Raw genomic sequence first — 27,470 nt, 5'->3', positions numbered from 1 at the left:
AACAGTATGAACACTTACTACGTGTTCTCCAAAACCAGAGGATTTTGCTTTTAATTTTCAACCAACCTGTATTAATCACATTTTTGCAAAAAATGACTATTTTGTTTCTTTTCACTTGATAACATGCTTAATTTATTTATAGACGGTAGCCATAAATTCTTTCAGATTCCATTTCACAAAATTAAACAAATTCAGACCTCCCCATGCACTGTTGTAAAGCAAGTTCTTCCCTGAACAAAGTAATTTTATGATAACCCTTATGTAAAAGGTATTTTGAATATGGGGAAAAACATTCCTCACAAGTTACAACTCATGCACCAGTAGAATCTATAGTCCTAGAAGAAAACCAGCTATACTGACTGCAGATACACTGGAGAATTGGGAGTTGAAGCTCACTGACCACTGACCCTTATGAACTCTTCACTCTCTGGGACTACTTCATACTACTTAATCACATAGATTGTTCAGATGGCATGCTGAACCAGATATTGTCCATAGTGTAAGCTTAGTAATGCCTTTTGAAATCTTCAGGAGTATGCCCATGGATATATTTGCCATACTGGCGTTTTCAACTGTAAATTCATAACCCTATTTATTCCTGCTATATCATTCTGACTTCTAACAAAGTAATTACACATATCTTAATTAATATAGAGAAATAAGTAAGAAACAGTATATTGTATTGGAAATATCAATTTAGTACAGGAAATTTCTGACACACAGACTTTTAGCCATCTCACTTTACACACAAAGCTGTTCACTCTCTCCAGTTTGAACTTCTCTGATTCAGTGCCTTCAGAATTCACTGTCTCTGCAGTCACTCTTAAAAAAGTTTAAGGGGAACTTTTGATTTATGTTAGAGTCCGCAGGAGACATTTTATTTTCAAATGAAGATATGTATCCAAACATATTGAAACTGAAACTACTTCCTCATTATGTAGGCAAATTCTGTTGACATCAAGAAAGTGATTCTAGGGCTACATGCTGGAAGCATTTGACAAGAATTCAGATTGTGGTGCAATGGTTTTGAGTGGTTGAGCCAACAAATGTACCTGTTAGGTTTAGGTACCAATATTACACACTGTATGTTAAAATATTAATGTGTATTGCAACTTCTTTCAATGGTCCTATTTCAATCTTTTTTTTTTTTTTAATTACTATACAGTAGATCAACTTATACATAAAGGGCCATAACTACAAGATGAATTACATAAAGAAGATGACAGCTCATTATTTGTCTCACCTCAGGAATTTTCCTTGTTATTGAATTATTTTCTAACTTCCTAAGAATTTACTGATAAAGTTGTTAGGGAATAATGAGTGTAACAAAAAAGGCTAGTTGTGCATGTATCTGATTCAGTGGATCTTTCCAACAATCCTGCATATTGAACACCACAACTCAATAGTAGTATTAAGGCAAAGAAGAAATTCTTTTCTAAATAAATTGGGAAATAAGACTCTAAACCTGTGTCACTGAATGTCTCAAATGGCAGAGCATGTAATTTGAGAAGGATCACAACATATCTAGTTAAAGGTTAACTTCAGGTTTCCGTCATACACAGAAGTAACACATAAAGGTGCAAGCAAAGTAAAAAAATTCAAGGAATTAACTGGAACTAAGCAAGGAAATACTTTAGCAAAGCTGTAGCGTACTGTAAAAAAATAGCTTTTGGGAGCTAGCATAACTATTAATCTTTCTATTTTTTTTTTCCCCCATGAGTTGTGGAGAAGTAATTTAGAGATTTAAAAATATTAACTAACTTACAGATTCTGAGTGCTCCATTACAGCCAATACAAAGAACACATATTCTTGACCACTCTGCAGTTGCTTATTCTCAAAGCCACCATAATGCTTCTTATCCCCCAACGTGAACTCCGTAGGAAGAACTTCGAAGTGAGCTGCAATATATGGCTTTAATTCCACTTCCCTCTCAAGACGAATGCTTCTGCGTTTCCTAGCTATCTCCTTAAGCAGCTTTAGAATGAAGGGAGAAGAAAGAGAAAGAGAAAGCAAGAACAGAAAGGTAACTGAAAAAAATTTTAGTGTAACTTATTAACAATGTAATGAGAAAATCTAATGCATGACCAGGAACTACAAAAATACAGTTTATCCACATTCCATGGTGTATATCAATATTACTACAACAGTTTTTGCAAAACCTTTCAATATCTTGTCATCCTTGTTAAGGTAAGACACTAGGTAGGAAATGAACTGCCCAGAGTACAAACATAAAACAATTAGATCAGTTTTCAGTATCTGATATTGTTGTCTCTAAGGAGAAAAAAAAAACAACATACCATCTCTGAGGACATATATATATATATATACAGACATCATATTACACATCACATACATATATGTGTATTACATATGAAGTCAGTCATAGAATAGAACCACAGAATAATTTACATTCAAAAAGACCCTTAAGACCATCAAGTCCAGCTATTATCCTAACACTGCCAAGTCCACCACTAAACCATGTCCCCAAGTGCCACACCTACATCTCTTCTAAATACCTCCAGGGATGGTAACACCACCATTGGTCCAATTCTTGACAACTCTTTTGGTGAAGAAATTTTTCCTAATATCCAATCTAAATCTCTCTTGGTGCAACTTGATGCCATTTCCTCTTGTCCCATAGATTGTTACTTGGGAAAAGAGACCAGCACCCACCTCACTATAACTTCCTTTCAGGCAGTTGAGGAAAGCAATTAGGTCTCATCTGACCTTCCTTTTTTCCAGCTTAATCTACCCCACTAAACAACCCCAGTTTTCTCAGCTGCTCCTCATAAGAGTTGTGGGTCTAGATCCTTCATGAGATTTACTGCTCTTTGGACTGGCTCCAGTACCTCAATATCTTTCTTGTAGTGAGGCAAAGCAGCCCAAAACTAAACACAGTATTAGACTGCAGCCTCACTAGTGCAGAGTTCAAAGGAATAATCACTTCCCTAATGCATAATAATACCTTCTCCCTCCCTATAAAGATGCAATGTACTTTCTTGTCTCCTGTTTGATACAATAAAACTTAACAAGTCATAGAATGTAATTATTTTAAAAACAGGAATAAAAAAATACAAAATTGGAAAAAAATTCCCATTTGAAAAAAATTTGTTAACTATTTAAAACTTTTTCTGGTAACTCTGAAATGCAAACAACTCAACACTAAGTAGCTATGAACAGCTTTTTTGTACACTGGTAATATTAAATTCCTGAACACCTCAGAGAGCTTACAACGTACTTCAGAAACAGTAAACAAAGTGTAGAAAAGTTTACAGAGTCATTTTTAAACATATCTTCCATTCCAAACCTGAAATTGACTGCCATTTTATTTGTTCAAAATCACAAAGAGTTGTGTTCTTCGTGATGGGCTTGTTCAACACTACAGAATAGATTGGTTACAGGAATCAGTAATGGGACCTATGAATCCCAGGACAACTTTTCTATTGGTAGGCTACAAAAGATTATCTGCTACGCTATCATACACAATCCACACTTCAAATTTTAACTGCCTAATCTGACTTTCAAAATGTAGCTTTTCCATATTTCATAAAACATTTGTTCTGATGAACAAAGCTAAAATGTACATCAGTACATTTAAGACAAGGTGCTAGACCCAAACTTGGAAAATATATAGTAATTAATGAAGGAATTTATTTCATCTGGTATAATCTGTTGATGAATTACTTATTAAATCAGACAAATGCTTATTCAATATCTTGTATCACTCTGGACATACTGACATTCAACAAATATTAATCTGAGTCAATTACAAGGAGCCTGAACTTTTCCTTGGTGATGATGACTTCTAAGGCCTCTTCACAGTTCCCTTAATTTTTCATTTATGAAACTTATTCAATGTCCTGTAGTCTCAGACTGCAGTCATAAATTTCCAAGGTCACACAGTAGGCTTTTCAGGACACAGACAGTACTAATACAATAGATTAGCAAAAAACTTCCATGCTAGGACAAGGAGACAAATCTACAGAGCTAGATACAGGTTAAAAAAAAAAACAACACACCAAACCAAAAAAGCTAACAAACATCAAATTTCATTTTGCTATATATTTTAATTCTAGGCAACATGTTCACTCAGAGAAGCTCCCGCTTGCTTCAGCCTGTTCTTTTGTGCCAGGCCTTAGCTTAGCTAGCACATTCTGCCTTCTTCACATAGGTTCTATTTTTACACTTATATTGCAAATTTATTTTGTATTTTGCAATTATACAGTTAACAACATATGTTTACGGTGCATGTAAAATCATCTACTATTCACTCTGCTACTGAGTCAGAAGCTTTTAATATCGATTACTTTGATACCACTTCTCACTGAAGTACTTACTTCAAACACAGGCTACAGATACAAACAGGAAAAACCTGCACTACTTGGATCCAAACTTCTGTGGCATTTAGGGCATTTGCATGCTACCCCTTAAAAGACCTATACAGTCAACTGCTTTCCAGCTCTAAGGGTCAGTCTGTTCTATGTTACAGAGATTTTAAATTAACTCTATCAGTTTCCATGCTACTACACAAAAGCTGGTACACTGCAATGAATCCCCTGTGTTAAACAGAACTGGCCATAATTTGAGACTAGAAATCATTATTCATTAATCAAGGACTCTATTACAATCAGCAGTCCATATTTCTCTTTCACTGTTCCTTAGCACTTTAATGAGCAGTTTAGGCTGAATTCGTGTGGTATAAAAATAACATTAGAGAACTGTAACATTAAAAAGATTCCTATTTACTTGTTCTATTGAAGGTGACTCTTGTATCTGTCGGTAGTGTCCTATGCCCCAGGTAGAGTTACTGAGGGCGGAACACGAGGCAGAGACTAATCAAAGTTTGATCCACGTTGCCTAGGCTTTCATAAGATCTAGTGGGGGAAGCACTATGTGAAAAGTTTGTATCTCTATGAAGCCATCCCTTACAAAGACAGTAACAGCTATGCAGGGGAGTCTGCTGAAATACAAAGGTAGATATTCAGGTAGCAATTATGTGGTATGTAAACTAACTGGAAGTCAGGAGCTCTAAGTACTGCAGTATGAGGTAAGTCTTGAGACATCCCTGAATGTAACTGGTATTTTCATTTATGCATACAGTTTCCACAGGAATATAAGGTTATTTGTGTGGCTACCTAAAATAAACTCTTGATCATGTGTTTCCGGATTACACCATATTTACAATTTAGATTTTAAGTAGCTCAAAATGTCAAAATATTGCAGGAGTACTGCAATCAAACTTGTATGGAGATTGAAAGGGGAAGAAAAATGTTTGACCTTAATTATTTCTTGCATTTTAATTCATAACATAAAATGCATGTATTTAAGAGACAGCAAAACTGAAGTACTGTACTACAGTGGGTGAAGTAATCAGAAACTGAGTTTTGGCTATGAATGTTGAAATTAATTAGCCTGAATCAAATAAAATTTGGTCAGCTTTATTGAAGTTGTCTGGTTATTCATTGCCTAACGCCAGCTAAACCTAGGTGGGTTTGTGTGTAGATAAAATTTGTGTCTGTGACATTGATTACACATGACTGAATAGACCTCAGGTGAACCTCTGGCCTCATTTATATTTCATACATAAATGGGGTTGTTGCCAAGCATCATTACTTTCATGTGTATCTCCTGTTGTACTTTACACCAGAATTTCAGTAAAATTACAGATCTAAGACTTAATATGCAGGCTTTTATTTAGGTTTTATTGCTTAAAAATCTAAAATAATCCTACTAGGTAATACTGCAAATTGTAGTATTTTGTTTATATTTCATTTATTTGCATGGCATATCTATTTAAAGTCACTAGATCTCATGATATTCAAAATAAACTGAAATGTTAGTTAATAAAAAACCCTGTATCTCTAGTAACTATTTTTATCAGATACACAATATCTAGTCCATTGTCTGCTCTTTTATTACTCTGCATCTCACTTCTGTCAGACCTGAGGTTCAGGGAATCAGGAAGATAACTGCATCTTAGGTTGGAGAATTGGTTGGACTGGTCAGTTATGTACTATAGGTAACATCTCAGAAGTGCTTTCATCAAATTCTCCTCTTCTGAAAATCTAAGCAAAGTATCTGGAACACACTTATTTGGAAAAATCTATTGCACAATCCCTTCTGATACTAGTCAGATATTTAGATTGTACTAGAAGAAAATATGCACAAAAAACTTCACTTGGCCATCAGGAACTATTTGTTCAGAAAGTAGTGTGATTAGTTTTTCTGTTTTGTTGGGGATTTTTTTCCCCCAATTTATTTATTATGTTACTGCTTTCATATATATGTCAGAGATAGTACACCTAAGAACAACATACATATATTATCTAAAGCTGAAAGTAAAATAGGTTTTTAGGTAATAGAACCTGGAAGAGTAGCATAAAATACGATTGCTGACTGCTTTTGATTTGTCCCTACTCAGAACTTAGTATATGTATTGGTGGCAATCGTAAAAGATGTATCAAGGGTTTTAGTTCTTTATCAGAAATAATTTTCATTTTCCAGTCAATGCATATCTTATTTCTTCCACCATTAATTCTACAATGTGGTCTCAATTATATCAATAGAAGTGGGAAACAACCCATCCAGATCCAAATATTTCTGAATTAATAAATGTTCTTTATCAATCTGTTACACAGATTAATGCACCACAACTTGCAGGATGATTAAAATGACCCTTTGTTATGGGAATCGGCGGGACCCATAGAATTTAATTGCCCAGAAGTTCAATGTCATCTTGCACCTATCCTTTAATCTGTTAATACTAGTGAACATGACCAGAATCTTTGGATGTTAAAAGTGGGTGGTAATATTAAATCAGTTTTCCATGTATGGATCTTGCTTTCAGAGTTTTACTGTTCAACCATATTTGATGTTACCCAGGACTATGATTATGAGCTGATGGCATTTACAATCCAAGTTCTTTTAAAGGCAAGGAGTTAATAGATCAAAGCAAGTCATTTGCTACAATTGAATCAAATGAGATGATCACATAAATGAAACTGGTCAAGAGGAAACACATGCTTCAATCATTTAGTCAGCAGTAATGAAAACCATGCCACAGCTTTACAATTATAAATATTAGTATTATTCCAGATTTACAGATTCAAAGGAGAAAAACAAGCCTGCATGAGCTACACTGTCCTTCAGTAAAACAGAAGACAGGACTGAATGCTAACCCTATACTTTCTGGAATTATTATTATATCAGTAACATAATAAATTTATTTCTAGTATTAGTGGGCTTATTCCTAAAATGAAAGTATTTAAAACTTTTGGGTTAATGCAATTTATAGAGTCAAATGATGACACAATGTTGCTCTTTCCTACTTCATTCATTTACTACTGAGCACAAATTGTCAGGAGAAGGGAGACTCCTGTAAAAGTTTTCTAATCAGTATGTGAGAATCAGGTAAAACCACCACCAGCAGGTCAAATGTTAAATTACAGTGCCAATTGCAATTTAGCATTTATTAAAAGCTTAGTAAACACCCCACTAATGAACCAGACCTTTATTAGAGTTCATATCATTGGTGATTAAGCTTTTGTTTTCAACTCATTTCACCTTCTGCACTTTAGCATTATGCTTTACAATAGGAAAATACTAAAAATATTAATGCCAACAAAGATCAGACAGTGAGCTTTATGACAACTTAATGTCTTTACTGTCTTCCAATTTAAGTTCTAATTTGAACTTTTGTTACAGTCCCCAGAGGTTAATTCAAATACAAATATAAAATATCCTGACAACCAAAATGTCTGAAAGTGGTAGGTTAATCACATAGCATTAATAAGATTGTTCCTTTAGTAAAGGAGAAGACTACAACAAAACCATAGAGTACCTCATCTAGTTCCATTTCATCCGGACTCTCCCATGGTTTGATAAACTTTCCACGAGACCTCTTCAAAGGCACAATAACTATGTAATAACCTCTGTAAAGGAAACAGTTGGACAAAAGTTGAAGGAAAAGTAATAGATAAATTGATGGAGTAGGTGTCTATTCATAGAAGCTTAAGAGAAGTATTTTTAGACCAAACTTTTGCATATTGTTATTTCACTGCAGCCTTCCAAGCACAGTTATAAAGACTCACACTCTTGAAACCACATTCAGTGTAAAGCATCTGACAAACAAATGGCACTAATTACCTGCTTTTTCATGTAAACATATAAATATGTATAAGAAACTTTAATTGCAATGTTCTAAAATGCCTACGTTTGACTGCAGTTTATTATTTCATTTGAAATACATGAGCTGTGGGATATTTGTGTCCTGGCACCATCACAGAAGGAAAACCTAAGCCCCTAAACTGACACATATTACCATATATTTAAATCTCAGTTATCACTCCATCTTCACTCATTTTCATGTATCATCAGGATAGTAGCTTAACATGATGTGTTTGTTGAAGCCAACACCATTATAAACAAAAAACACAGAAGACATAGCATGCACTCCACCCCCACACACTTTCCTTTTGAATATCAATCATCATCAGCTTTATCTACTTAAGTATTCTGTTCACAGTCACAGACAAGAGAGCTTGATGTATGATTTCTTTACAGCTAGGATTTGCAAATTACATAAATCAGCTTTCCTCAGAAACGTTTTCCTGAAAATATCTTTGTCCTCCCCCCCATGGAGACTAGTAAATTATGCTTTCTAGTATAATAGATATGGCACTTCCCTTGTTTCCTTCATAAAGCCTGGATACATGTCAGGCAGATCCATAATTTCACATTAATGTGAGGAAAGAAGCAGTAGAATCACAACAGCAGGACATCCAGGATGGTATAATATACATCTTCTTGATAAACACACTTGTCAAAAAGTCAAGCACTCCGCATATCAGACGAGAGGGAAAGTAGCTGCTCTCCTTTGTTTCTAGTAACAACAGAGCTTATTAAGGTGTCTTCATCTCCCCATTGTGGAAGACAATTTTAGTGTCTCATGGACCAACTTCTTCTCTTCCAGTCTGCCATTTTTTACAGCCTATTCAACCTTTTGCAGCTCTATTTTACTCGTGCAATTAAGTTGAAAAAGCTAAACTAATTAACAGAAGAGTCTACAGAAAAGGACTTGCCTTACAATTAATCAAAAACTATATCAGGCTAAACTAACTCTATAAGCTATCTTTCTTCCATGCCATTGGTCCATTTTAACAGTCTTTTCTTAACTAGAGCTCCTTTCCATAAGAAACAATGTAACAAAAATTTGGAGTTTTAACTACCATAGTAAATGCAAATATTTATTAATTCTTACATTAAGAAATCTGAGAATTTTCTCTGTGGATATGCTGAGCTCCAACAGGAGGTGCTGGAAGCAAGAATTGTTGGCGACAGATTTTTAAAGGCTGCTCACTTGCTGTATTCCAGTACTAAAATAAAATCTGCACTGTTCATTCTTATAGTAACAATATGGTAAATCATCTTATACACCAATGTTCTTATTCAAAACTACAAAGATTTTGAGTAAGATTTTAAACCTTAATTAAGATTTTAATTAAGATTCTGGGTTCAAACATTTTGAACCCAGATTTTAAACCTGACCATGTATTTAAAAAATTCTTTTGTTACATGAATAACAACTCCTATTGAATGCTGATTTCCTCAGGGATACAAAAACTACAACCTATATGCCTTTTCTTTAACAGATGCCTAAGAATCAAGACAAAAAACAATTGAGAATTGGCCTGTATAGACATCAAAGATACACATGCTGAATGAACTGCACAGCAGTCTCTTATTTATCCTTTTCCTTCTTCTTTTTCTTTTTTTTTTTTTAAGTTAACAGAATATTCATACTTCTTTTTTAAAGCAAGGAACATCCAGCATGTAAATGTTACTTTTATACTCTTTCACACTTTCTTCATGCATGCCTCCCACTCATAACTTTGATCACCAAGAGTTTCAGCACACGCAGAGTATTTTAAAGCTGAAAGCACAAGTTCATCAACAGCAAGCAGAAAAAATGAAACTGTTCACATAAATATAAAGAGCTGCAAATTGTAAAGGGCAACAAATTTCTGTTATTTCTAGCTAACTACAGAGAATTCAGCATCTCTCAAAAAAATTGTTTTATTATTTGCTTGTTTCTTGTGAGGGCCTTTTTTTTTTGAGTGAGAGGTAAGGGTAAGAAATGGAGGATTTGCTTGGATATTGTTTGAATTACTGAGTATTACAAAGGACAAAATCTTCCATAAAGCTCTCTTTTTACCTAAGGCTGCAAAGATGGAAGAAATTGTTTGAATTACTGAGTACTACAAAGGCCAAAATCTTCCATAAAGCTCTCTTTTTACCTAAGGCTGCAAAGATGGAGAAATATGAACTGCCCTTTACACATAAAAATTGCTCTGGATTAGCCAAAACCACTAGAGGAAAACGAAGAAATTGATCACTTAAGATGATGCCACCAAACAAGATCCATTTTACCTAGTTTAATGTGAACTCTGCTCTAATTTCTATGCTGTATCACCATCAAATTCTAAAATGACATTTACTTCAACCATCTTTAATTAATTACAAAGGCTTTTATAACGTTACCATAAATCCCATTAGTATTTACATATAATGCATTAGACTAAAACATTACATGTTTTGCCTTCTGTGTAATTAACATTATTGAAAGTTTCTCACGATACTTCATAGTACTTCATAGTAAGATAGAGACAATCCTGAGCATATAATGTATTGACAGAAGAACAGCAACTATAAAAGTGTCAGCATAACTGTTACACAAAATTGGTCTTCTTGTACAAAGGCTTACCTGCAATGATCTTACTTATTCTAGGAAGTATCAAGTAAGCTTTTTCTGTTCAGTATGGTGTCGCTTTGGTATGCCCATTTCCAAGGGTAAACTCTATCTTTCTTTTGTTGTTTTGTCTTTTCTATCTCAAGCCTGATCACATCTTAGGAAATAGATGTAGGAGGAGATACAGTATTTGCAAAATTGGCAATTGGACAACATAGGGTTAATGTACATTTCCTGATGTCACTTTGCCTCTTTCATTTTTTTTTTTTCTTATGCTACAAAAAAGGAAGGGCATATGCTCTTTTTCTGCGTCTACCTTCTGTTATTGTTTGACCAGCTACCCTGCTTTTTTGTATTCTCTGAGAGTGCTCTGGCTTATAAATCTTTCTTGACTCATTCCATCTTGAGTCTTCCTTGGCTGCATTTGTTACTGAGCGCAACTTACTCAAAGTAATGATGATGGTTAATTTTTTTGGTTTTTTGTCCTTTTAATGTCCCAAAGTAATTTCTTTCTTGAAGTCACCTGCCTCAAAATCCTCAGTCAGCAATGAAAAAGGAAAGCAGCATTCTCCAGAGCTTTCAGTAAAAATCCATGACGGAGAAGACAAGTTGAATCCCCAACAATATATAACGACTTGCTCATTTTCCTCCCCATTTCCTTCACATTACACATGGGAACCTTATACCAACAAGAATCACTATAAGCAGAGCAGTAACACTTATTGATTGTACCATGCTGCATGTTTTCTTGTCAAATATTTATTGTCTAACCTTTTTAATCCCAGATGGCCATGTGCTGCCAGCTCTTTAGTCCTATTTCTGCTGTTTAAATCTCCATAGCACCTTTCCACCACAAATCTAAGTAACCTCTAGCAAACTCTTGCACAAATTTTTCAGCAAAATCTCCTACTTGCTTTCTGGGACCAGCAGAGAGGGCCTGAGATTCTTCTTTTAATAAAAAAAAACCTTCAGAATTAATTAGTCTGAATTAATATAAATGCAGTAACAATTCTTTAAAACTCCTTGTAATTCTCAAATGGTGGAGTCTGAATACTTCAAGGTGCTGCAGCGGGGCAGGTACCCACTGATGCACACGTTCGAAACACAACTAGCTTCCATAATCCATCTATACTGTTTGAAATCAGTGATGAAACACAAAAGTACTGCAAGAAATAACTACAAACTGAAGGAAAATTATCCTTCATAGATTTCCATCTAGATTTTACCAGTCTTACGTACTTGTAAGTCACAAACTTACAGAATAGTCTAGTCCAACTGCCCAAAGATCACCTAGCCCAGCTGCCTGACCACGTTAGGGCTTACCAAAAGTTAAAGTATGTTATTAAAGGCACTGTCCAAATACCCCTTAAACACTGACAGCCTTGGGCCATTGACCACCTCTCTAGGAAGCCAGTTCCAGTGTTTGACCACACTCTCAGTAAAGAAATGCTTCCTAATGTCCAATCCAAACTTCCCCTGCTGCAGCTTTGAAGCATTCCCATGCATTCTGTCACTGGATAGAAGGGAGAAGACACCGGCACCTCCCTCTCCACTTCTCCTTCTCAGGAAGATGTAGAGAGCTCTACGGTCACCTACCCCTTTTGCTCATTTTCTCCAAATTAGACAAACACAAAGTCCTCAGCCTCTCCTCATAGAACATGCCTTCCAACCCCTTCACCTGTTTTGTTGGCCTCTGCTGGACATATTCAAGTACATGAACATCAGAGCCTGTCATTTGTTCCTGTTAAATTTCGTATCATTGATGATTTCTCAATTCTACAATCTATTTAGATCTCTCTGTAAGGCCTCTTGTCTATCGAGAGCGTCAACTGCATTTCCCAGTTTGGTATTGTTAAAATATTAGTCCAGTATTAGTCCACATACTACTGCAGAGTGCTGTACTCTCTATACAAAGAATAAAGCCTTGGTCCACCACTATAGCTCTAAATTATACGACCTGTAAGCATAATGGTCTTTCTGGAAATAAAAACAATGGTATGTTATTTATTGACTCACTTTATATTCTCATTTGAAGGTACTTCTGGAAGTTCCACAGTTATCATGCCATCTAAGTTGGTCTTTCCAATGAAAACTGGCTTGGTGCGAAGCACATCTGGTGCAGTCTTTGCTGTTACTCTGTGCTGAAGACCCCCAGCACTATTCCCTCTGTTTGTCAGCACAAATGAATATGATGTCTCTGGTTTCAAGTTAGTGATCAGCTTTTGAGTAGCACGTCCATCAACCTCCACCACCATTTTCCCATCATCATACAGGATCTAATATATAAATCGAAGGCGATTTTGGTTACTGAGATAGGGCAATTCTTACTGTCACAGTGAATTCAGGAATGAACTAGCTATAAATTTATAAAATTTATAAAATTTATAAAATTTAATGGGCATTTTAGGCTGCGAGATAGCCCTAGCTTCAGTACCACAATTAAACTACTCACTTTCCAAGGAAAAAATACAAAACAGAAACCTCCATTAATTTAAAGCAGTGTAAGCATTCCTAAAATTAATTTTCACTCATTCAAAATCAGTAGTTCTGCTTGAACACAGCATTTATATCTACGCATAGTTGTTAAAGGTAGTACACCTTGACTTTTCATGTTGAGAAAACAACATTTAGTTTATAAAACACTGCTGCTCTTTACTTGCTACTGCCTGAGATGACAAGCGATGAAGAGTGATGCAGAAGAAATGCCAGTCAGACTGAAGGTTACATTGAGTCTCTCTATCATCTGGCTAATGCTACAGTTACATGCATTTACCGAAACGCAAGAATGTGTTACTCTAAATGTGAGGAGACAAAACCCAAAATGGTACTCAATTACAGTCATTACAGAAATAACTAAATATATATATATATCTACACACATATATATATTCCATTCTTTCACTTAAAGTATAGCAGCATCAAACTGCAGATTAGCAAGGTGTTCATACAAATCATAGCAACCAGTATGAGCCTGACTTGGAAATACTGCCACAACAGGGGAAAGCTCATACTGACAAATGAACAGCTTAACAGTTTAGGTCAATTTTGCTGATTAGCTTGTATTCTTAAACACAGCAGTACCAAAAAAACTGGCATATTCAGTAAGCTACTTAACCAGGTGAATGCCATCCTTTAGTTTCTGTATCTTCTCTCAATGAAATAGAAAGTAACTTACTTTGAAAGGCAAGGCTGAGTTGTAATTTTCTGGAATTTCCCAGGACAACAAAACGGAAGTCTTCATTACTGCTTTAACATGAAAATTTTTTGCAAACACTGCTGGAAAAAAAGAAACAATGTATATAAACAACATCTTGGAGGTTAGGACTTGCCATATTTCCACTGCTAACTCAGAGTATTAGCTTTTTATCTAGGAAAAAAAAATCAACAAAAAACTAGGATTAAATTCTCCTACCTGTTTGTGTATATTTATATACCACATTCTAACTCATTTTCACTCTTATCTAATGACAACCCAACACGTTTATTTTCCTTACCTGAAAAAATTGTGAAGATGTTAGCCAGAACTTGCTTAGCAAAGGACAACTGAATTCTAAGGCATCCAAAACATATTAAGATTTACATACTTTACCTTTTGTGTTTGATGAACCTATTTTTATGAATGGGCCGGTCAGTTTTATTTACAGCTTCAAAAACACTGATATCCAAAGACCGATACTCCTTTAAAGGTCAACGCCATAAGCAGACAAATCCTACCTTGATCCACGGGTAGTGTCCTGAACTGGACACTTGGACTATATGGACCAGGCCCTTTGCTTGTGTGGGCACGTACTTTTACATCATATGTGGTATCTGGTTTTAAGCCAGAAAGTGTCATAGTGGTATCAGCAGGAACAACAGGGAGTTCAACTGGCTGGTAAGCAACATTGATATCTCTGTACATGATGGTGTATTTGGTGATAATGCCATTTCTTTCTGCCAAGAGTGGCATCTGCCAAGTTAATTGAACTGATGTAGAAGTAGAACTTTCTGAGTGGAGATTCTGGGGAAATCCACTGGGTACCTCTTCAGGAACAGAAATCTCTTTAACCATCTCCTCCCCAAAGCCCACTTTATTCCTAGCTGAGAGCCTGAAGATGTAAGAAGCTCCTTTGTGAATGTCTGTAGCTGTGAAGTGATCCTCCTTCTCTGAGAACTCCATGGTTGTAAATGTATCCATGTCTTTGCGACCAAACTTCAGGCGATAACCCTGCAGCGGGCCGAAAGTGTCCACAGGAGGGTGCCACTGAATTAGAGCCGTGTTCATCTGTGTGTGGCTAATCACAAGACGAGGTTTGCCTGGAACTGTAGCACAGTGTTATTTAAAGATGATAAATACAAACAGAACTGCATGTACAATTCTTGAGGCTAGTTTTAGCAGAAATAGAGATAAATTTTCCCTTCCCTCACTCTTAGTTCCACAAATTACTGTCTCATGGAAAAAATAATGTCTGCCTCCTGCACTATTAAGTCATACAGTATAATGAGCTACTATAGGAAAGCCATTTGTGACTTCTTCCTTACCATTATTTCTATATAGAGAGAACATTCAGAGGCACAGGACTTAGGAACAAAAGTCAAGAAGTAAAACTTCAAACAGCCATCTTATGAATGATTCTGCAAATGGTCTTGCAAAAAAAAAAAAAGAGCATTGTCATAAGTATTCTTTAATTTTATCCAAGGCACATATCTGCCATTCCTGCAAATGCAAAAATAATTAATGACAATAACTAGTACTAGTAATAATAAGGGAGAAATTACAAGTTTTGGGGTGTTTCTAACATAATTTTTTAACATAACATAACATAACATAACAACATAACAAACATAACATTAGAAGGGAAGTCAGACCAACCTAGTCGTCAACAATCATTGCTGTGTATGGTAAAACCCTATCATTCAACTTTCCATACACAAATCACCTCCATGGGCTATTTCAGCTTGGAATGGTAGCACAGTTTGGAATTCAATTTCTTGATTGTCTTGGCTTATCACATGTGATTTAGTTTCCTGCAAAGTCTGGATTTCTTTCAAAGAATACTAAATTGGAAGCTCTTCATAACCTGCACACCAGATAGATAAACTAAAATCCTTAATTGAGACCTATTGGTCCAAAGTGATGATTTGTCTTTCAGAGAAGTTCAGCCTGCAAACGTGGTGAGGACATTCAGCTCTAACCAAGGGGGAAATCCTATTATACAACTTACAGGGTATACATTTTCAGAGTCCCAGTATCAATTGCTCTCATTTACTGTCTCTATTTAATTTAACCATTCATTTTTTTTATTTATTCATTTATATACATATATATACTTCAGTTATATTTTCATTAATATTTCTATTTCGCAAAAGTCTGTTTCTATTACAATTAGTTATTTGATAATGAAGCATATCCATAACTATTTTTAAATTTGGTGTTCATTGTGTACCAATGCCTGACAAGTCAAGAGACTAGAATAGTTTTGGAAGTAGCAGTGCCATGATAACAGTCTTCCACAGACTAATTAGTTCCATTCACATTCAAAGCCTTCCCACGTGAATGTAACCGCTGCACTGTGAGCTCTGGTTCCTGCATTTAAACACTTCAGCGGATTTTATTACTTATCTTCAGTTCTCAGGCACCCAGCAAAGTCAGAAGTTCTAACTACCATTCCATAATGAATTAGAAATAAGGAGTGAGGAACAGCCCGCCATGAAAAAAAAAATCTGCATTTAATAAGATCTTTCCTCATTGTATCTGTCATAAGCTGTGACATTGCTTCTAATTGCATAAGAATTATAGATAGTTTTTATATAAATTTGCCAAATACCCTTTTTGCCAAATACCCTTCATTTTAAATGACTGGTTCACCTGCAAGCATTATTCTTGGGATTCCTAGGAAGGTTTTCCTACACTTTCTGCTGTGTAAAGACTACCTCTCTGACTAGTTCAGACTTTTTGTCATTGATTATTACATGCCTTTATAGAGCAAAGAAAAGCCTGTGAAGGCCTTTTACAGGCCATATTTTTCTCTACATTATTACTGAAACCAATGGAGCATACGAAAGAGAAGACAAGTCCATACAAATAGAATAATAACTCCTATTTTTGTTATAAATTGTTTTTTTTTTCCTTTGTGGCAGACCTCACAGAACTATTTTTTAACCTTTGTGGTAACTACAGAGAAAGAAATTACTACTTGCTTTTGATCAGAACAGGGAAACTAATAAAGTTTACTTATGCAATGACATACCCTGTCATTAAAATGGCAAATAACAACAAATTTTCTTTTTAGTATGGAGTCTATCCAATTTTGTAAAGGGTGTTAATTTCCTTGTTGCTAACAAGCAACTACTGATGGAGAAAGAAATGTATTTTTCTTTTTCTCTCTCTGTTTTCAGAAAGCTTTCCGTTAACGTTTTCTTTTAGTATTATCACTTGTGAATATTACAGTCTTGTGGGACAAAAGGTAGGATTCCATGCTCTTCTATGAAAACAATGAATCTAGAAACTTCTTCTGATAAAGTCTATGAGCCCAAATGAAGTGAAATTGCCCATGAACAAAAATATATTTTCTGATCTGGCAAAATCCACCTCTGTTACTACACAGCAAGATGCCCCTTACACATCCCTTTGCAACAGTCTTTGCTTCAAACAGCTGTTAACTGCATGCCATTACAAGCTTGTGTAAGTTCCCTTTTCCAAATTACCTGAAGTAATTTGTTTCTGTTAGCTGCCCTAAAGTACACCACTGACTTAACGCAAATTTTCTTCTCAGCTGAAATCTGTATTTCAAGGGTGCTGTCTACAACAGGGGGTAATAATGTCCAAATAATGAAGAAGTTATTGTGGTATGAGATTCTTCAATTACTATGACCTGGCAATTAAAAGGTCTAATTAAAATCTTCATAAAAATTGTATGGTATCACTGAGTAGTAAATCTTTATCTATATCAGGGTCTTGTTAACAGCTTCTGCCCCAAATAGTTCAAAATTTTCAAATACTTTTCTTCTCTCTGATTTCAAAAAGTAGGAAAGGAAACTGACTATAAGACAAAAGCACAAGATTAACAGCATTCAGTTATTTCACTAGTAATTACAGTTACCACGCTACAGGCTTACTTACATTTAGTGAATCTTTTCTGTCCCCCTAAATGTAAATGGTGCTTTTATATCACTAGCTGGACACAGCTGAATAGTTACTTATCATCTGAATAACTTCTGAATAGTAAGCTTCTCCAGTAAACATTTAGACCTTTATTTTCTTTTCCTATCTCTTATGGATATAATCTCGCTCATTCTAATGCAGCTGTATCCAACTTAAACATTTAAAAAGTAGACTAGAAAGTCAGACCCTTCATTTGCTTTATTGTAGGATTTGAATAGCACCTTTTTACAGAAAAAAAAACCAAACCAAAAAAACAAAAACCCCAAACCACAAAAAAAAACACAAATGGAAACATTCAGAGAATAGGAGGGTGTATGTTAGATCTACAAGACCTTGTTATATATGCATGATTCCTTCATCTGCCTAATGTATTCTCACAGAAAAACAATGAGCTGGAAAAGCTTGGTACTAACTATATTTATTATCCCCATTTAAAAAAAAAATAAAATATGACTCTTCCTTACAAAAAGAACTAAACCACAGCAAGCTATAACAGCAAGTGAAGAGGTGTTCATACAACCTGGAATGTATGAAGGATCAAAACTGTAACTAGCTGTTATCCTAGAGACTACCAACAAATATTATTTTTTTACAGATTAAAGCAAACAGCAAGAACAGTGTGATATGCATTACATTTTACAGGCATGTCTCTGATTCTCAAGGGCTCTTCAGTCACTCAGGGGTTTATGGGATTTGTTTGTCTTTCTAAAGCAGAAGCATCAGAGCTCTTGGAAGAGTGAAATATGAATATTCAGCAAGGACTAAATGCGCAGAAGCTTCAAGTTTTGCAAGCAGGTTTGCATAACTTATGTTTGTATCTAGAAACTAATTAAATCATAACCTATATAATTGTGTTTACTTAAATAGGAAACTGAACTTTAAGAGGAGCAATGGATCAAGTGCCTTTTTTCTTAAGTTCAAATGTAAAGAAGAAGTACGTATAAAGTTCAAATGTAAATAAGACGTATATATAACTTTTTTTTTCCCTAGACCATAAGAATTCAGTAAAGGTAAGAAGCTCGAAACTAAATTCAGCATCAGTCAAGAGTAATGAATAAAAGGTATTATAAAACCTGAAATGAAACCATATGATGTATCTAGCCACCAAGACAGATTCTTCCAAAGAAGCTGATGAGACAAAGCTATAGGTGTTCCTGATATTTGTACAAGATGTGCTTTACATTCAGTGATCGTTTTAAAAATTGACTCAGTTTAAATATGAATACATATGCCTTTGTAACTTTATATATATAAGCATAAACAATACACTGTTATTAGGAGAGCTTGTAATTGTGCACCAAAGATTTACATGTGATTGTAATAGACTACCCTTAATGGCTACAATACAAAATTCAGCAAATAAACACCTACAGACTGTGAGCACCTGCAGGTGAACACCACACCACCAAGAGGTTAAGCTGGCCAGACTGAACCATCTAAATTAAAAAAAAAAAAAAACAAACCCAACTAGTTCCTCATCTAAAAGCAATTCATTTCATCCCATCAGTGCTAACTGAATGAGCTGAATTGCTCATGCAGTCAGATACCCACCATCTCGTACCACCTGTGATCAAATGCAGACTGAACACAGTAGCATGGTGTACTTTGCCTAGTTTATGCCTCAAATTGCCACAAAGAAATATGAGTTAAAGGGTTTCACAGGCTGGACTTTCATTCCATTTTCTAATTGTCTGCTTTAATAATCACATTCTTCTGAGATAACTTGTAAATGTCATACAGCTGGGTTCTTTCAATGTTCTTACTGGCAGGCAGCAGAATTGTTTCTCTCACAAAGATCAGGAAAGCCCTTCACTGATTTTCCACGTATCCTTCTCAGTTCTGAATTTCTGTTTTTTCTTCTCCAAGAAGACACCAATCATAATGCAAGAGGTGCTAGAAACTATAAAGTATTACATTTTGGCTAAATCTTGATGAGAAAGGGAAAAAGGGGGACGCTGGTTCTGTTTTTATCTAAATAAATGAAGGGGCAAATACTGAAATAGAAAACCCTATGTCCTACAAACACTTTTTACTAAACAGCAGACTTCCAAATAGTAGAAGAAAAACACTATCAGGAAAAGTCAGAGGATTTATTCAGAAATTAATGGATATGTGAGTATTACCTGCACCGGTAGTAGATACGAGTTTGGGCTTGCTGCGTGCTCCATCACCTTTTGTTGTATAGGCTGTCACGGTGAAGGAGTATGTAGTTTCAGGCTGAAGCCCAGAAATTATCATTTCCTAAGATGGAATAAAACAAGAACACATTATTAAAAGCAGATTGTTTTCCAGGAAAGTGTGGAATCCTTCAGACAACCCCTGTTTATTACATATAGTGCACACGCTTTTGTGCTACTGGCAGTGATAGCAAGCATCTGCAAACACCAGCAGACTCTTCCGTGTGAAATATTTCACAATGCAAAATGTTTCACTCAAGCAATAAAAGACAGCAGACTCCTAAATAGCACGCCTCAGGTAGTATAAAGCACAAGGCCAATGGCTTCTTGGTGTGAACAGTGAATAAAGCCTTCTGAAATACTGTGCCTGAGGAATACTACTGATACTGTGAAATGCATGCATATGTAAGAATGAGAAACTCCATTTAACTTAGTAATTTACAGGACACCACTGATATATCTATAAAATGCCTAGTAAGAATAGTGTTGCATTCGTATCCACACTTTGTAAGTAATGACAGTTTAGCTGAACAAGAAAGCCTTGTTATTTTCATGACACTTTCTTTGCAACCTGTGCAACTACTTGGATTGTGCATCTGTGTATCTCATAGGACTTAGGAAACAACTCGCTCTTCAGGTCTAAAAAATACCCAAAATGTCATTTAAAAACAGGCCAGAGAATAAATCTGATGGCCCTCAAAAAAAAGACAGCAGCCACAAAACATGTAGGTCTTCAGCTAGAACAGCAGCAAGACCAAATTGCAAGCATTAAAGCAATGGGAACCTTTTTACAGATGTGCATACACACACGTGTACACACACAGAAGACGGTGAAGGGCCAGCCAACAGAAATAAACTAAACTTATGTCATGCTGTAAAGGCAGATAGAGGAATTTAAGAATTGACATGCACAATATAAATAAATTTTATATACGAATATAAAAGGGCAATCTTTGGAGGCAACTGACTGGCCCAACATTCCCAACTCATCAGCTTCTAGTCTGTAACCACTGAACTACCCCTTTGAATCTTCACATGACTGAATGAACTCACAGTAAATTTCACTTCTGCCAGGGAGATGCTATATTTATGTGTCTAGAATAAATAGCATTTGTGCAATCACACACTGCTCAGAGGCAACAACCATAAAAGTTAATATAAAAATTATGGGTTAGACTATCCACAGTAAATGGATTTTACAATATAGTGGGTATGAGCTTAGTGTAGTTGTGATTAGAATTTGGCATTGTATTCACAGTCAGTTATTAGCAATATCGAAATAACAAGGCAATAATCAGAACATTATAGATCAAATAAGGTAAAAACACATAGAAAAAAAAACCCTACAGAAAAATACCCTACATGGACTTTAGCTCAGAATTGAATGTACCCCTAAGCACCTTAAATCCATCCTTTCAAAGAGTGATGAAGAACTAACCTCATCTAAACCAACCAGTACTCATGGTATAGGAGATATGATTGTGTGTAGTGTTGTTTAAAAGCGTGATTTGGATACAGCAAACACTGCTACTGAGGCATAACACTACAGGGCATTTGGCTTTCCTGATAGCATACGAAATACATTTATCAAACTGCCAATAAAAGCACAACTGATTTCAAATTTCAATTACACAAAAAAATTTAACCTTAAAATGAATACAGAAAAATCTGACTACAGCTACGCAACTCTGAATCACTTTTTATTTTTCTAACACCTTCTTGGGAAGAGAAATAGTGAAGCAAAGTTAGTGACAGTCATCAGAAAGAGGAAAACAGAAGCCAGTTCTGTACATTTTGGTATCATGCTAAACCCCAGAACAAGCAAGCAATAATAGAACCCACGCCCCCCGCCCCCCAAAAAAAGAAGGAAAAAGAAAAAAGGGTGCCATAAAAGAACCTTTTTTGTTAGGAGCATGCATTTATGCTAATGAAAAACAAAACAAAAAGACCCAAACATCCAGCACAAAAAAAACCCAAACCAAAAAAACTCCATAGAAAACTCAGAAAAATAAAAGGCTACAAACAAACAAGCAAGATGAAAAGAAAAAAAAACCAAAACATCACACACTGTTTGTCTGGCCAGTCAAAAACTACTCACATGTTCAGTAGTATCATCATATTCCCACTGATTGAGAGTAAATAGAGTTGGAAGTAAAAACAAAAGAAATGAAGATATTTGTAGCCTGTTTTCTTAATAGTAAAATAAATTAAAAAAAGGAAAAAAATCATATATCATTTGAATTAATCGTGTAGAATCACACAGAATTTGGTTATTGAATTATTATTGAAATCAGACCAGGCATTTTTAATTCCATTTCTGCTCTCCGTAAAAAAACAGTCACTTATCTTTGAAAGGTGAAAAATGTAATGAATCCTTTTGTACCATGTAGTTATAATTTTTAAAAGATTGTATTAATAATAGCTACCAAGGCAGAATTAAAGGATACCACTTTATTTAATCATGCTACTATGCTATATGGTTGAGTTTCCCAAATTAATTCATCAATGCTTTATTTAAATTAACAGCAGGGTTTTGTTAGTCTTGAAACCTTACCACAATGATCTTCTTCCATCAAGATTTCATACATGTACAAGTTCTGATCACATGTATCACAGAGTTATGATAGGCGGAAAGGAGTGGGGAAAGGAGAAAGGAGGTGACTATAGAGACTGAACCAATGACAGACAGATCAAAGCCAAATCTGGCAAAAAAAAAAAAAGAAACACAGCTTTTGCCTTTATGATATTAGGCTCTTAATATCTCATCTCGTCTCTAGTTTCTGACCTTCCAAAATACTTCTGACCTTTTGAACTGCTAGTACACAGAATTTGAAAGCGAAAATCTGTGCAAGGAAAGAGAGAACCAAATTGCAGCAGCATCTCCTTTTCCATTTCCTCTTCTTTTCTCTTCTTATTTCCCCACCTGTTTTTATCCTTCTCTCTAATGAATTTAAGCTATAAAAATACCACGTTTTGCAAAAAAACGGTAAGTACATATAGATAGATAGACTGGCTGGAAAAATTGCAAAAAAGACCTCCAGGAACAGAGACAGAAGTGTGAGAATAGGGTCATAAGCAAAATGCAGGTAGAAGACATGTAGAAGACATACTCTCAAAAAATGGTATCTGCAGAACTGAGATTTAGAACTAAGACTGGAATTAAAAATACAAGATGCCAAACCCCATTTATTTATCATATAAAATGCTTAAGAGGCAAGTTTAACTCTTTATGCTAGGTTCATAATTTCTTATCATTACCAGTAATTCCAACCATAAATTGAGAGCTAGAAGTGAGAGGTGTGTACTTGGTAATAGTTTCAATATAGGATGAATGGACTCCTCTGGTACCAGGAACCTTGGAAATGTTTAATTTTACAGAGAACTAGTGTATCTCAACCAGTAAAATCACATTTTTAGAACCTTTTTAAACTTGATATGATCAGGTTTTTGTTTTCTTTATGTCTCATAGTTCACAAAACAGATGGGAAACATTGCAGAGTAAGTAACTCCATACCTATATAATTAAGCTCCTAATTTTATTGCACAGTTACTGATATGGGTAATGACAAGTATAAATACCTTGATGATTTTTAAGTTGCACAAGTTGCACAAATAAATTAATCTCTTTTGAAACACAAGGTGAGGTGGATACATGCTAATGATAGAAACACTGTAATAATGAGCCAAAACAGGCTTCTAATGTTTCTAGGATCTCCACCGAAATACAGAAATATCTGGTGGGTGGAACAGGCAGTGCTCAGTTTGCTCTATCGACTGTGACCAGGCTCAGATCAAGCTGATGCTTTAAAACGTCAGAGCATAGGTCATAGGGTGAAGCCTTCAGGTTTCAAACAGCCAGTGGAATGACACAGTTTAGCATTTAGTTCCACACCTATACACAAAAGGGTTCCTAGGTTGGGCTCAACAACCTTTAAAGGTATTGTGAAAAAAAAAAAAGTTGTTAAAATACAGATGAAAAATTCTAGAGATGTTAACTAGATGGCTGAAATACGGAAAGAAAAAGAAATGCAGTCACGGGTAACTCTCTGGTACACAAAATATTTTCACTGTGACCCACAGAATATAAAATACACCAATTACCTGTGCATCAGCCAACATGATGTCCTTCAGCATGGGCTGACCCTTTGACTCTCCATTTTCCATCCTCACATAGTGGACCTGGTATCCTCGTATCTGACCATGCTGCTTATTGGGAACAGGTGAGCGCCACGACACTTTAACAGCAGTAGAGTTGACAGCCTCTACCTCGACTTTGCGAGGAGGACCACTAGGAACTGGAACAACATCATTGGACAGAAGAGAATTACAGGCACCTGTCCCACCCATCTGTTAGTTTTGTTTGTTTTTTTTTTAAGGGCAGACTCACTCATGTTTTCTCTGAAGAATACAAATTGTTCAACAAATGAAAATGCTCAACCAATCTGCTCTACCTTTCAGTGAAAAGATCAAAAAATATGACTGATGCAAAAAATGGAAGAAAAAGGAGTATTAGAGAAAATAGAAAAACATGTAAAAATGTACAAAAGCCAAGGAAGATGCTTTGAGAGCCAAAGCATTATAGTACAAAGAGATATTTTAATCACTGAAATACTACTACTATTGTTACTACTACTAAAACCGCAAAATATTTCAAAAAAAGATTCCCTTATTTTTGTTTAAATTCTTTGTCTCTCTTTTTTTTTCAGCAGTATAAAAAGAAGGCTGATTATAGGGCTGTCTTCTGTGACTTTCAAGCATGGAAGAAAGCATGTGTCGCATCAGTTTTCCAAGATCAAAAATAAAATTAGGAAAAAAAAAATCAACCCAAAAAAACCCAAATCAAAAAGCACAACATGGAACAAGAAAGCAGTTAAAAAAAAAAAAAAAGTGAGAGAAAAACAAACCAAGAAAAAAAAGTTCCTAGACATAACTGTTTAAAAATAACAATGATTGAAAAGGCAGAAAGATTTTCCCAAGTGTTATTTTTCTGTTAAAGGAGGAGCAAGAAGGATATGTATGGGCTCAAAGAGGCAGCAGATTCATGTCACTTACAAAAAGTTACTTTCTGTTAAAGAATAAAAATACCAAATATAAAAAAGGTGTAGAAAGGGCAAGTCTTTGATTAAAAAAACTCAAAAGGTGGTAACATCTGTGATTTGGGGAAAAAAAGAGGAGCAGAAAAAAATAGTTAGGCTATACAGAAGATAGCAGATCGACAGAGTCACAGAGGTGCAAACTGATGTAGTGGAGGCAACATACCATCTTCATCTGTCCGAATCAATACTGCTAAGCTCTCTGGGCCAGGTCCAACATCAGTGTGGGCAGTCACAGAGATCCGGTACTCAGTCCATTTTTCCAGCTGTTCCAAAAGGTATCGGGTACTGTCCGAGGAAATTCCCAAAATTTCATGGGGCTTGACATCTTCTCCATCAATCCCAATGTACTTGATGGAGTATTCAGTGATAATGCCGTTCTGTTTTTCCACTGGTGGAGGTTTCCAACTTACCAAAATGCTAGTGGAGCTGGGGCTTGTGCAACTAATGTCTTGAGGAGGAGCTGATGGCTCTAATTTTAGTAGTGGGTTAAAGAAGGGTTTGAGTGAAAGGATAGGAGTGATTGAAAAAAATGAACAAAAGAAAAAATAAAAATAAATAAAAGGCAACCAAATGAAAATAACAAATATAGCTAAAGAAAAAAAAAGTAGAAACTTAAAACAGCAAAACATCAGATAATCATATGCACCTTGGCTTATTAACATGAGGAAACTGAAAATGAATAGACGAACTAAATGGTGAAAAAGTATGCAGGGGAAATACAAGATGAAACCTCAAAACAATGTTACCTACCTGTAATTAAAATTCTTCTTGAAATAAAACAAAAACATAACACTTCTATGACTACTGATCTATCTTCATAATAATTGCAATTAGTGCAAGGTAAAATATTTTCAATGACACATGATGTATTACAAATTTGGATATATCCAAGTGGGTTTACTTTGAGAAAAATTCTCTTTTTACAGAACTCCTAAAAAACTTGCAATAATTGCTAGAAATTGCTCCATAAATTGCCATTTTTTGCCATTATATAGTATAATTTTGCCGCTCTCATAAACAACTATTTTTTCAGGATTTTTGTTATAACTGAGTCTGCCTGGCATGAGTCAAACACATATTATTTTTAGATGGAAAGCATTTAGTGAAACGTTTATTGTAGCCAACATACTAAGAGCATGCAGTCAATAGAAGATGAAGAAAGTCTTAGTCAAAGTTTTACCTACCAGGAACAAGTGACAGGCTTGTTGACTCTGACTGTAACTTGTACTTACCCTAGATCAGCTGACAGTTTTATTTTTTTAACTCCTCTTGGAGACACCTTTGCTAGCAAAGAATTAAATCCTACCAGTAATGTAGGTAAGTTCTACAGGGAAAAAAAATCTACCCCCAAACAACGTGTCAAGAAAGCAGGTATTCATTTTACAGAGTTCACAAGCTCAGCACATCAGAACAGTGAGAGATTCTAACCTGGTTTCATCTCTGGTCACCAGCACCAATCTTCCAGAGCAAAAGTGCTCACATTTACTGATTTGTACTCAAAGAAGTCTGCAGCACATTTACCTTTTCTGGGCTCCAGAGCATTTAAACGTGTATGTCATTTCACTGCTTTCAGTGAGGCAATTCAAGTACTGAAAGTTAGGTATGCATTTATGTGCTTAAATGCACTCTGATTTAGCAAAATCCATGCTTTCTACCTGAGACCATTCAAAGCTCCAAAAAAGAAGCCATAGTTCAAATTCACAGGCAGAAGTGATAGACATGGACTCCCTTCCTATTTCTCCCTTCTCTCTTGTAAGGAAAACACAAATTTTGGGTGCAAAATCACTTTTTGTTGTTGTTGTTTTGTTTTTGTTTTGTCTACTTTTTATTTTCCCATTTCTCAAGGGAAAAAAAGAAATAAATGGATTTCTGGTACTTATACTAGGCACATAAAAAAAACAAACAAAACAACAACAACCAAGAAAAAACAACCAACCAACAACAAAGAATATCTAGGACTCTGCTGTAACCTACTGCATTTATCTTTTGGTTCTGTACAGCTCTTCTACAAGGATCAATGTTTTTTCACTCAGTATGATACTCTGCTCTTCTGAAGGGAAAAGAGGAAGGAATGTACCAGCATTTCAACCAACTAGAAAAGGTGGATGAGGGGAATAGATTACCATATTTGTTGTGTTTGGGTTTTTTTTTAGACTACTTCAGTAACCAAGTACTCAAAACATGTCGGTCCCCTTCTACAATTGATTTGTGCAGGAAACAAGATAGAAGTAAAATTTTCCTTAAGGATCTTATATGTAAAGAAATAGCATCTGTAGCATCTTTCTCTGAAACCAAGATGAAAGGC

General features: G+C 35.3%; 1 protein-coding gene across 8 annotated transcripts in view; it reads right to left on the bottom strand.

Moving 5' to 3' along the window:
* The window catches only part of PTPRD (protein tyrosine phosphatase receptor type D), a 1,311,464-nt gene that overhangs the window by 96,428 nt on the left and 1,187,566 nt on the right, over window positions 1–27,470 (bottom strand). For 4 of the 8 annotated variants that reach the window (XM_062609059.1, XM_062609060.1, XM_062609061.1 and 1 more), the window contains 9 exons: window positions 25,329–25,634; window positions 24,171–24,364; window positions 22,168–22,194; window positions 20,016–20,133; window positions 14,463–15,050; window positions 13,924–14,024; window positions 12,765–13,024; window positions 7,842–7,932; window positions 1,766–1,975 (listed from right to left, as the gene is read on the bottom strand). In XM_062609059.1, the coding sequence (XP_062465043.1) occupies window positions 1,766–1,975; window positions 7,842–7,932; window positions 12,765–13,024; window positions 13,924–14,024; window positions 14,463–15,050; window positions 20,016–20,133; window positions 22,168–22,194; window positions 24,171–24,364; window positions 25,329–25,634 (1,895 nt within the window). The remainder of the gene's footprint in view (window positions 1–1,765; window positions 1,976–7,841; window positions 7,933–12,764; window positions 13,025–13,923; window positions 14,025–14,462; window positions 15,051–20,015; window positions 20,134–22,167; window positions 22,195–24,170; window positions 24,365–25,328; window positions 25,635–27,470) is intronic. The other 4 variants (XM_062609064.1, XM_062609065.1, XM_062609063.1 and 1 more) reach the window with 3 other exon arrangements.

The sequence above is a fragment of the Pezoporus occidentalis genome, unplaced genomic scaffold, assembly GCF_034315485.1.
Source record: "Pezoporus occidentalis ecotype Australia unplaced genomic scaffold, CSIRO_AGI_Poc_V1 ctg133, whole genome shotgun sequence".
NCBI lineage: Eukaryota > Metazoa > Chordata > Aves > Psittaciformes > Psittacidae > Pezoporus > Pezoporus occidentalis.
The sequence above is the reverse complement of the archived record's forward strand: the minus strand, read 5'-3'. Positions and strand labels throughout refer to the sequence as shown.